Source organism: Panulirus ornatus, chromosome 4 (assembly GCF_036320965.1).
Source record: "Panulirus ornatus isolate Po-2019 chromosome 4, ASM3632096v1, whole genome shotgun sequence".
NCBI classification, from domain to species: domain Eukaryota; kingdom Metazoa; phylum Arthropoda; class Malacostraca; order Decapoda; family Palinuridae; genus Panulirus; species Panulirus ornatus.
In genome coordinates this window covers 10,035,548-10,048,343 of record NC_092227.1, presented here as the reverse complement: position 1 = coordinate 10,048,343, position 12,796 = coordinate 10,035,548, and the positions used below count along the sequence as shown (strand labels likewise).

Sequence of the window (12,796 nt, the reverse complement as noted above, 5' to 3'; positions counted from 1 at the left end):
ACATAAGTACTTAACAGTTAAAAGAAATATGAAATATCATTAATACAATGGAAAAATAATGTGTTTAGGTTTGGAGTTTTCCACTTGTAACATCACATTGCCACTGAAAAGTTTTGGATTAGGGATGCTCACCTTATAGTATGATCTCATTCCCTTGACTTCCTGTATAGCCACCTCCACTTCCAATTGGGAGGTGTGTGGTGTGAACCCATGGAGCATCGATTCAATACATCGAAGCTTTCATTTTAAGCAATTTCAAAGCTTTCATTTTCTAGAGCTTTGCATATGATGTTGAGGTTGTTAATACAATCCACAAGATTTCATTCTGTATGGTGTAAAACTTCTGGGGATAGGGGAGAAAGAAAACTGCCCATTTATTGCATGCATGTTGTAGAAGGTGACTGAAAGAGGTTGGAGTGAGGGGCTGGAAATCCTTCCCTGTTGTTTTACTTTCCAAAAGAAGGAACAGAGAAGGAGGCCAAGTGAGGATTTTTCCCTCAGAAGCTCAGTAATCTGTTCTTGACGCTACCTCACTAATGTGGGAAATGGCGAATATGTATGAAAAAATTCCAGTCTCAATAAACCAACAATAAGTTATTGTGATGTCACTCCTTCTTTTACATGGCAAGTGAACCTGAGTGTATGAACTCAAGAGTTCACAGCCAAACATGGTGAAGAGGCACCATTCATCCTTTGACACCAGTGATAGATTGTGGTATCGATGTTACCTTGACCCAAGTAGGAAATGATGAAAATTCATAAATGGAAGTGGCTTTTATTAAAGACTAATAATGAATGATAATACTCATTACTTGATACTGACTTCATTGCCAGAGGTGGAATCATCATGAGTGGGGTTAGTGGAGAGGTGAGGGTGGTGGGAAGGAAAACCCTGCATGAGGGGAAGAGGAAAGTGAAGCATAAGTGAATCATAAGTGAAGTGAATCATAAGAGAAAATGAAGCTAATAGTAGGCTTTTTCATGGAGTGTGGTGGGAGTGAGATTCTGTAGTGGTCATCATCACAAGTGGATTGGTCACATATTAGCTAGGAGTTTTCATGAGTGATTCAAACAGATACTGAGCTTGGCATTAGTCATTAACGTAGATTACAAGGAAATCTTTATATTACTTCACCTTGAAGATCAGCACTCCACTAACTTGTTTAATAGGATGTATTTTTGATAAAGGAAGTCTTTTGGCTTTATGTCCTTTGACTGTAATGGTAAGCATTACATTTATGGTACCAGCCAATGGGATTGAACAGTTCTAATAATAAATGAAGAAACTATGACATTCTGATGTATGCTGTGGTTCCTGCTCAGGCTGACATTGTTTTGAAGAGATGTTGTACTAACAACTTGCTCTCTACCATCAACATCTGAGAGATGTGAAGTCAAGTTAGTAAACTTCAAGCAGCCTAGAGACCTGTGCCTTGCTGTAACCACACAGCACTAAGTAGCAGTGCTACTCTTGAGATGTCATCACCTACATCACTGAGTTGCACCTAGACTAACCATGTGACGTCAAGGATGGTGCCACTTTGCTCTAGACGATGTCATCCTGTTGTCTTGCTCCTGATGACATCAACACCATTTAAACTAAACGAGCCAATTATGAGAGAGACTTTGACAAGCTACGTGATGTCAGGATATCAATGTGCACATCCTGTTGAGGGTCATTGCGATGTCCACATATCATCATCATCCAAGTTCTCATAATGATTATGTGGTGTAAAATTGTTCAGCTGTAAGGGTTTATGAAACTTAGATCAAGAGTTGAATAAATAATGGCTGCTCCAAAAGCACCTTCATATGTAATCCATAAGTTTGTGCATAAAGATACCATCTAAAGTAGTTTAAGGAAGATTACAAGCATTTAGAGCTGTTGTTTACAAATACAAAAACCAAGCTTCTGACTCTTTATGATAGAGATTTGATTAAGGAAGCTTTAAGCCAAATAACCTACAAGCATGGAAGGGACAAGACAGTTTGCGAAATACCAGAACTTGGAGAGATAACTAAATGGAAAGAATTTAAACTAGTTTAGAGAGAATTCTTCATGTGTGAGAAGAGGTAAATTGTGTTGGCGATAAGAAAGAAATGTTAGAATTTGACATCATCAGCAAGAAGGATCATTATATCTTTAGAAACAAAGGCACCAACCTGGGACAAAGATTAGAATGGGCATTGAAAGGAACATCATGAGTGGACTATGGCAGTGGCAAGACTAATGACAAGGCCTTTCCCTTGAGCCTTGGTGATAAATGGTGCTTACCAATGGCTAAGCACAAAATTATGAAAAAGGAGAAGATTTAATTGAAAACTAGAGAATCTGAATTATCATTTGTATGGAGTATTTAGTACTGCAGTCATAGCCTCAAACAGTAAGACCTGATCAGAATTTATGAAACTGAAAGAGTTCCAAGTGGTCTTTCACCACACAAACTCTCATTTTTTTTTCAGGACATTGTAGGTGAAAGACAACTAACTATTCGCATTTGCATGTCTCAAACATCTAAATGTATTCCTACACCACAGTGCTACTGCTGCAAGCAGAAAGGACCCTACAAATGTGCTTGTTCAAACTTAATGGCACAAACTTCTCAGAAATATTATTCCTGTCTCATCTGGAACATTTAAGTTACATACAGTTGTGTATTTTTTTTGGAAGTAACATAATGTGGAAATATCACTGGGAAAACGTTAAAAATCATGGCTCAGGGTGAAATTTTCTTCAAGTTGTGAGCCAGGTAAAGATCCAGGATAAACCCTTTATAATGTAGCTTAACTCAGGCAAATTCCAAACTAGACGTACTGGTCTCATGCTATCCAGTTTTTTAAATGTTGAGAAGAACTGTACAGGTACAGCACCGAATTTCCATCAACTGATGGTTCGGCACCTCCTTTAGTCTGGACAAAATTACGTGAAGGAACTTGAAATTACCGCAGCCATCAGACTAGTTTACTGGGCAGCCACAGATGGCGTTGTGTAGAGCACGCTTATTTACATTCTTTACACTGCACTTGATGGTGATACTGCAATTCTGTGAGATTCTTAGCTTATTTTGCTTAAATTTAACACTAGCTATGGCTTCTAAGTCATATGAAAGTGTTTTAGTCATGGTTTCAAATGTAAACATCAGTCCAAGATAAAGTAGAACTGTTGAAAAAATGTACCATGGTGTTTCGGTGCATAAGCTGTGTGACATCTACAGTATCGGTTCATCAACTTTATAATATAAAGAAGCAAAGGGAGAAAATATGCAGACAGTGATTCCAAGAAACAAATGACGATTAGAAAAACTATGAAAGATGGTAAGAGTACTGAGCATGATCAAGTGATGATGGAATAGTTTTGACAGCATTGGAGTGATGGAGTGGACTTGTCAGGTAGCATGATGACGGACCAGGATAAGTTGTTCCATAAAGAACTTAAATTACAACATGAGCATGACCATAGTGAAGGATGGCTTCAAAGATTCAAGAAGCGTCATGGAATTTCCATGAATAAAGTGTGTGGAGAAAAATGGTCTGCAAACCATGAAGGAGCTGCTGAGTTTGTGGATGAATTTGCAAAACTCATAGCTGACGAGCACCTCATTCCTGACCAGGTGTATAATGCAGATGACACCTAGGAAAACACCAACTACAGAAGAGGAAGAAGAACCCACAGGATTCAAACAATCTGAGGACAGACTTACCATCTTAGGGTGCTCAAACATTTAATATTTGCTTAATTCAAATTTCTAGCAGTCCATGGTATACTTTAGACACATGGGAGATGTATAATTAGTGGGTTAGAGATACTTTAGACACATGGGAGATGTATAATTAGTGGATTAGAGATGTGTTGATGAATTATTATTATATGACCATGGTTGGTCCGGCAAAATGGTTAATCCGGCAGGGCTTTGGAACCATGAGTGCCGGAAAATCGGTGGTTTACCTGCATAAAGTTCATAAGTATATGACTTCAACTTTTCAGGTTATGGCCAAGGTTCAGAAGTATGTTAAAGTGTGACTTGTGATGAAGGAGGCCTGGGTGAACAGTTGGAAGTTGATGGCAATGGATAAAGTGATCCCTAAGTGTTTGTGATGTTCAGCAAGCAGGAAAATAAAAGAACTGGCAGTAGTATACATAAGCCTCAGGAAAGTGACACTAAAGAAAGGTATAGCACTATATCTACCTTTGAAAAACATACCTGTTACGTCATGTCTTAATATCATAAGCCCCAGATTTGTGACAGCTCAGATTGCTCTGTTTTGCAGTTATGACATTTGAGATTAGAGGTAAGCTCACATGTAGAGTTCATAGTTGTGAGAGTACGAAGAATCCCATTCTTTTCTGGAGGGAAACGGCAAATGTATTCTTTTCTTCCTACATGGTTTTCTTAGCTATTTAGATATTCACAAAAATGAAGGAAAAATTGGGTGGTAATGTTGGAAGAGCATTCAAGCGTGTGGGACATCAAACTGCCACAACACTAGCTCCCATAGTAGTGTACTGTTGGCTTATACTTGGTAAATAATATGGTAAAGTGTCTCTTTAGCATATTTTTGTCTTAACTGGATTGTTAACTAACTTATGAACTGATTATAATTAGTTACATAGTCACAAAAGTAACGGACTACATGGAAAAAAAAAAAAGAGCTGGAAGGATAAGGTACCCATTTACCTACCTATGAGTACCTATGATGGATTTTGTCATGATGGTACAGGTAACATATAGTGCTCCCTACATAACTGTTTGTTGGATATTGTTTCCCTTGACCTCCATTCCTCAATTCATTAAATATCTTGTGTATTGTATGATGCTCTTACATATATTTATTTATTTATCTATTTTGCTTTGTCGCTGTCTCCCGTGTTTGCGAGGTAGCGCAAGGAAACAGACGAAAGAAATGGCCCAACCCACCCCATACACATGTATATACATACACGTCCACACACGCAAGTATACATACCTATACATCTCAATGTACACATATATATACACACACATAGACATATACATATATACACATGTACATAATTCATACTGTCTGCCCTTATTTATTCCCATCGCCACCTCGCCACACATGGAATAACATCCCCCTCCCCCCTCATGTGTGCGAGGTAGCGCTAGGAAAAGACAACAAAGGCCCCATTCGTTCACACTCGGTCTCTAGCTGTCATGTAATAATGCCCGAAACCACAGCTCCCTTTCCACATCCAGGCCCCACAGAACTTTCCATGGTTTACCCTAGACGCTTCACATGCCTTGATTCGATCCATTGACAGCACGTCGACCCCGGTATACCACATCGACCCAATTCACTCTATTCCTTGCCCGCCTTTCACCCTCCTGCATGTTCAGTCCCCAATCATTCAAAATCTTTTTCACTCCATCTTTCCACCTCCAATTTGGTCTCCCACTTCTCCTCGTTCCCTCCACCTCTGACACATATATCCTCTTGGTCAATCTTTCCTCACTCATTCTCTCCATGTGCCCAAACTATTTCAAAACACCCTCTTTTGCTCTCTCAACCACGCTCTTTTTATTTCCACACATCTCTCTTACCCTTACATTACTTACTCGATCAAACCACCTCACACCACATATTGTCCTCAAACATCTCATTTCCAGCACATCCACCCTCCTGCGCACAACTCTATCCATAGCCCACGCCTCGCAACCATACAACATTGTTGGAACCACTATTCCTTCAAACATAGCCATTTTTGCTTTCCGAGATAATGTTCTCAACTTCCAAACATTCTTCAAGGCTCCCAGTATTTTCGCCCCCTCCCCCACCCTATGATTCACTTCCGCTTCCATGGTTCCATCCGCTGCCAGATCCACTCCCAGATATCTAAAACACTTTACTTTCTCCAGTTTTTCTCCATTCAAACTTACCTCCCAACTGACTTGACCCTCAACCCTACTGTACCTAATAACCTTGCTCTTATTCACATTTACTCTAAACTTTCTTCTTTCACACACTTTACCAAACTCAATCACCAGCTTCTGCAATTTCTCACATGAATCAGCCACCAGCGCTGTATCATCAGCGAACAACAACTGACTCACTTCCCAAGCTCTCTCATCCACAACAGACTTCATACTTGTGCCTCTTTCCAAAACTCTTGCATTCACCTCCCTAACAACCCCATCCATAAACAAATTAAACAACCATGGAGACATCACACACCCCTGCCGCAGACCTACATTCACTGAGAACCAATCACTTTCCTCTCTTCCTACACGTACACATGCCTTACATCCTCGATAAAAACTTTTCACTGCTTGTAACAACTTGCCTCCCACACCATATACTCTTTGTACCTTCCACAGAGCATTCCTATCAACTCTTATCATATTCCTTCTCCAGGTCCCTAAATGCTACATACAATTCCATTTGCTTTTCTAAGTATTTCTCACATACATTCTTCAAAGCAAACACCTGATCCACACATCCTCTACCACTTCTGAAACCACACTGCTCTTCCCCAATCTGATGCTCTGTACATGCCTTCACCCTCTTAATCAATACCCTCCCATATAATTTACCAGGAATACTCAACAAACTTACACCTCTGTAATTTGAGTACTCACTCTTATCCCCTTTGCCTTTGTACAATGGCACTATGCAAGCATTCCGCCAATCCTCAGGCAACTCACCATGAATCATACATACATTAAATAACCTTACCAACCAGCCAACAATACCGTCCCCCCCTTTTTTAATAAATTCCCCTGCAATACCATCCAAACCTACTGCCTTGCCGGCTTTCATCTACCGCAAAACATATATATATATATATATATATATATATATATATATATATATATATATATATATATATATATATTTATTTATTTATTTATTATACTTTGTCGCTGTCTCCCGCGTTTTGCGAGGTAGCGCAAGGAAACAGATGAAAGAAATGGCCCAACCCCCCCCATACACATGTATATACATACGTCCACACACGCAAATATACATACCTACACAGCTTTCCATGGTTTACCCCAGACGCTTCACATGCCTTGATTCAATCCACTGACAGCACGTCAACCACGGTATACCACATCGCTCCAATTCACTCTATTCCTTGCCCTCCTTTCACCCTCCTGCATGTTCAGGCCCCGATCACACAAAATCTTTTTCACTCCATCTTTCCACCTCCAATTTGGTCTCCCTCTTCTCCTCGTTCCCTCCACCTCCGACACATATATCCTCTTGGTCAATCTTTCCTCACTCATTCTCTCCATGTGCCCAAACCACTTCAAAACACCCTCTTCTGCTCTCTCAACCACGCTCTTTTTATTTCCACACATCTCTCTTACCCTTATGTTACTTACTCGATCAAACCACCTCACACCACACATTGTCCTCAAACATCTCATTTCCAGCACATCCATCCTCCTGCGCACAACTCTATCCATAGCCCACGCCTCGCAACCATACAACATTGTTGGAACCACTATTCCTTCAAACATACCCATTTTTGCTTTCCGAGATAATGTTCTCGACTTGCACGCATTCTGCAAGGCTCCCAGGATTTTTGCCCCCTCCCCCACCCTATGATCCACTTCCGCTTCCATGGTTCAATCCGCTGCCAGATCCACTCCCAGATATCTAAAACACTTTACTTCCTCCAGTTTTTCTCCATTCAAACTTACCTCCCAATTGACTTGACCCTCAACCCTACTGCACCTAATAACCTTGCTCTTATTCACATTTACTCTTAACTTTCTTCTTTCACACACTTTACCAAACTCAGTCACCAGCTTCTGCAGTTTCTCACATGAATCAGCCACCAGCGCTGTATCATCAGCGAACAACAACTGACTCACTTCCTAAGCTCTCTCATCCACAACAGACTTCATACTTGCCCCTCTTTCCAAAACTCTTGCATTCACCTCCCTAACAACCCCATCCATAAACAAATTAAACAACCATGGAGACATCACACACCCCTGCCGCAAACCTACATTCACTAAGAACCAATCACTTTCATCTCTTCTTACACACACACACATGCATTACATCCTTGATAAAAAGTTTTCACTGCTTCTAACAACTTGCCTCTCACACCTTATATTCTTAATACCTTCCACAGAGCATCTCTATCAACTCTATCATATGCCTTCTCCAGATCCATAAATGCTACATACAAATCCATTTGCTTTTCTAAGTATTTCTCACATACATTCTTCAAAGCAAACACCTGACCCACACATCCTCTACCACTTCTGAAACCACACTGCTCTTCCCCAATCTGATGCTCTGTACATGCCTTCACCCTCTTAATCAATACCCTCCCTTATAATTTACCAGGAATACTCAACAAACTTATACCTCTGTAATTTGAGTACTCACTCTTATCCCCTTTGCCTTTGTACAATGGCACTATGCAAGCATTCCGCCAATCCTCAGGCAACTCACCATGAATCATACATACATTAAATAACCTTACCAACCAGCCAACAATACAGTCACCCCCTTTTTACTAAATTCCCCTGCAATACCATCCAAACCTACTGCCTTACCGGCTTTCATCTTCTGCAAAATATATATATATATTATTTTTTTATTTTTTTTATTATACTTTGTCGCTGTCTCCCGCGTTTGCGAAGTAGCGCAAGGAAACAGACGAAGGAAATGGCCCAACCCACCCCCATACACATGTATATACATACGTCCACACACGCAAATATACATACCTGCACAGCTTTCCATGGTTTACCCCAGACGCTTCACATGCCTTGATTCAATCCACTGACAGCACGTCAACCCAGGTATACCACATCGCTCCAATTCACTCTATTCCTTGCCCTCCTTTCACCCTCCTGCATGTTCAGGCCCCGATCACACAAAATCTTTTTCACTCCATCTTTCCACCTCCAATTTGGTCTCCCTCTTCTCCTCGTTCCCTCCACCTCCGACACATATATCCTCTTGGTCAATCTTTCCTCACTCATCCTCTCCATGTGCCCAAACCACTTCAAAACACCCTCTTCTGCTCTCTCAACTACGCTCTTTTTATTTCCACACATCTCTCTTACCCTTACGTTACTCACTCGATCAAACCACCTCACACCACACATTGTCCTCAAACATCTCATTTCCAGCACATCCATCCTCCTGCGCACAACTCTATCCATAGCCCATGCCTCGCAACCATACAACATTGTTGGAACCACTATTCCTTCAAACATACCCATTTTTGCTTTCCGAGATAATGTTCTCAACTTCCACACATTCTTCAAGGCCCCCAGAATTTTCGCCCCCTCCCCCACCCTATGATCCACTTCCGCTTCCATGGTTCCATCCGCTGCCAGATCCACTCCCAGATATCTAAAACACTTCACTTCCTCCAGTTTTTCTCCATTCAAATTCACCTCCCAATTGACTTGACCCTCAACCCTACTGTACCTAATATATATATATATATATATATATATATATATATATATATATATATATATATATATATATATATATATATATATATTTTTTTTTTTTTTTTTTTTTGCTTTATCGCTGTCTCCCGCGTTTGCGAGGTAGCGCAAGGAAACAGACGAAAGAAATGGCCCAACCCACCCACATACATATGTATATACATACACGTCCACACACGCAAATATACATACCTACACAGCTTTCCATGGTTTACCCCAGACGCTTCACATGCCCTGATTCAATCCACTGACAGCACGTCAACCCCGGTATACCACATCGATCCAATTCACTCTATTCCTAGCCCTCTTTTCACCCTCCTGCATGTTCAGGCCCCGATCACACAAAATCTTTTTCACTCCATCTTTCCACCTCCAATTTGGTCTCCCTCTTCTCCTCGTTTCCTCCACCTCCGACACATATATCCTCTTGGTCAATCTTTCCTCACTCATTCTCTCCATGTGCCCAAACCATTTCAAAACACCCTCTTCTGCTCTCTCAACCACGCTCTTTTTATTTCCACACATCTCTCTTACCCTTACGTTACTTACTTGATCAAACCACCTCACACCACACATTGTCCTCAAACATCTCATTTCCAGCACATCCACCCTCCTGCACACAACTCTATCCATAGCCCATGCCTTGCAACCATACAACATTGTTGGAACCACTATTCCTTCAAACATACCCATTTTTGCTTTCCGAGATAATGTTCTCGACTTCCACGCATTCTTCAAGGCTCCCAGGATTTTTGCCCCCTCCCCCACCCTATGATCCACTTCCGCTTCCATGGTTCAATCCGCTGTCCGATCCACTCCCACATATCTAAAACACTTTACTTCCTCCAGTTTTTCTCCATGCAAACTTACCTCCCAATTGACTTGACCCTCAACCCTACTGTACCTAATAACCTTGCTCTTATTCACATTTACTCTTAACTTTCTTCTTTCGCACACTTTACCAAACTCAGTCACCAGCTTCTGCAGTTTCTCACATGAATCAGCCACCAGCACTGTATCATCAGCGAACAACAACTGACTCGCTTCCTAAGCTCTCTCATCCACAACAGACTTCATACTTGCCCCTCTTTCCAAAACTCTTGCATTCACCTCCCTAACAACCCCATCCATAAACAAATTAAACAACCATGGAGACATGACACACCCCTGCCGCAAACCTACATTCACTGAGAACCAATCACTTTCCTCTCTTCCTACACGCACACATGCCTTACATCCTCGATAAAAACTTTTCACTGCTTCTAACAACTTGCCTCCCACACCATATATTCTTAATACCTTCCACAGAGCATCTCTATCAACTCTATCATATGCCTTCTCCAGATCCATAAATGCTACATACAAATCCATTTGCTTTTCTAAGTATTTCTCACATACATTCTTCAAAGCAAACACCTGATCCACACATCCTCTACCACTTCTGAAACCACACTGCTCTTCCCCAATCTGATGCTCTGTACATGCCTTCACCCTCTCAATCAATACCCTCCCATATAACTTACCAGGAATACTCAACAAACTTATACCTCTGTAATTTGAGCACTCACTCTTATCCCCTTTGCCCTTGTACAATGGCCCTATGCACGCATTCCGCCAATCCTCAGGCACCTCACCATGAGTCATACATACATTAAATAACCTTACCAACCAGTCAATAATACAGTCACCCCCTTTTTTAATAAATTTCACTGCAATACCATCCAAACCTGTTGCCTTGCCGGCTTTCATCTTCATCTTCTCTGTTTACCAAATCATTTTCCCTAACCCTCTCACTTTGCACCACCTCGACCAAAACACCCTATATCTGCCACTCTGTCATCAAACACATTCAACAAACCTTCAAAATACTCACTCCATCTCCTCACATCACCACTACTTGTTATCACCTCCCCATTTGCGCCCATCACTGAAGTTCCCATTTGCTCCCTTGTCTTACGCACATTATTTACCTCCTTCCAGAACATCTTTTTATTCTCCCTAAAATTTAATGATACTCTCTCACCCCAACTCTCATTTGCCCTCTTTTTCACCTCTTGCACCTTTCTCTTGACCTCCTGTCTCTTTCTTTTATACATCTCCCACTCAATTGCATTTTTTCCCTGCAAAAATCGTCCAAATGCCTCTCTCTTCTCTTTCACTAATAATCTTACTTCTTCATCCCACCACTCACTACCCTTTCTAATCAACTCACCTCCCACTCTTCTCATGCCACAAGCATCTTTTGCGCAATCCATCACTGATTCCCTAAATACATCCCATTCCTCCCCCACTCCCCTTACTTACATTGTTATATATATATATGGTAAAGTGTGTGGAAGAAGAAAGTTAAGAGTAAATGTGAATAAGAGCAAGGTTATTAGGTACAGTAGGGGTGAGGGTCAAGTCAATTGGGAGGTGAGTTTGAATGGAGAAAAACTGGAGGAAGTGAAGTGTTTTAGATATCTGGGAGTGGATCTGTCAGCGGATGGAACCATGGAAGCGGAAGTGGATCATAGGGTGGGGGAGGGGGCGAAAATTTTGGGAGCCTTGAAAAATGTGTGGAAGTCGAGAACATTATCTCAGAAAGCAAAAACGGGTATGTTTGAAGGAATAGTGGTTCCAACAATGTTGTATGGTTGCGAGGCGTGGGCTATGGATAGAGATGTGCGCAGGAGGATGGATGTGCTGGAAATGAGATGTTTGAGGACAATGTGTGGTGTGAGGTGGTTTGATCGAGTAAGTAACGTAAGGGTAAGAGAGATGTGTGGAAATAAAAAGAGCGTGGTTGAGAGAGCAGAAGAGGGTGTTTTGAAATGGTTTGGGCACATGGAGAGAATGAGTGAGGAAAGATTGACCAAGAGGATATATGTGTCGGAGGTGGAGGGAACGAGGAGAAGAGGGAGACCAAATTGGAGGTGGAAAGATGGAGTGAAAAAGATTTTGTGTGATCGGGGCCTGAACATGCAGGAGGGTGAAAGGAGGGCAAGGAATAGAGTGAATTGGAGCGATGTGGTATACAGGGGTTGACGTGCTGTCAGTGGATTGAATCAAGGCATGTGAAGCGTCTGGGGTAAACCATGGAAAGCTGTGTAGGTATGTATATTTGCGTGTGTGGACGTATGTACATGTGTATGGGGGGGGGTTGGGCCATTTCTTTCGTCTGTTTCCTTGCGCTACCTCGCAAACGCGGGAGACAGCGACAAAGTATAAAAAAAAAAATATATATATATATATATATATATATATATATATATATATATATATATATATATATATATATATTATCCCTGGGGATAGGGGAGAAAGAATACTTCCCACATATTCCCTGCGTGTCGTAGAAGGCAACT

The 12,796-nt window shown here is 41.2% G+C and overlaps 1 protein-coding gene across 2 annotated transcripts in view; it reads left to right on the top strand.

The window, feature by feature from the left end:
- The window catches only part of Rala (Ras-like protein A), a 307,573-nt gene that overhangs the window by 254,274 nt on the left and 40,503 nt on the right, over window positions 1-12,796 (top strand). The window contains exon 7 of one of the 2 annotated variants that reach the window (XM_071693537.1): window positions 3,986-4,734. The exons of the other annotated variant lie outside the window; for it this stretch is intronic. Coding sequence (XP_071549638.1) covers window positions 3,986-4,021 — 36 coding nt within the window. The 3' untranslated portion in view covers window positions 4,022-4,734. Of the gene's footprint in view, window positions 1-3,985; window positions 4,735-12,796 lie in introns of those variants that run through there. 2 annotated transcript variants of the gene reach the window in all.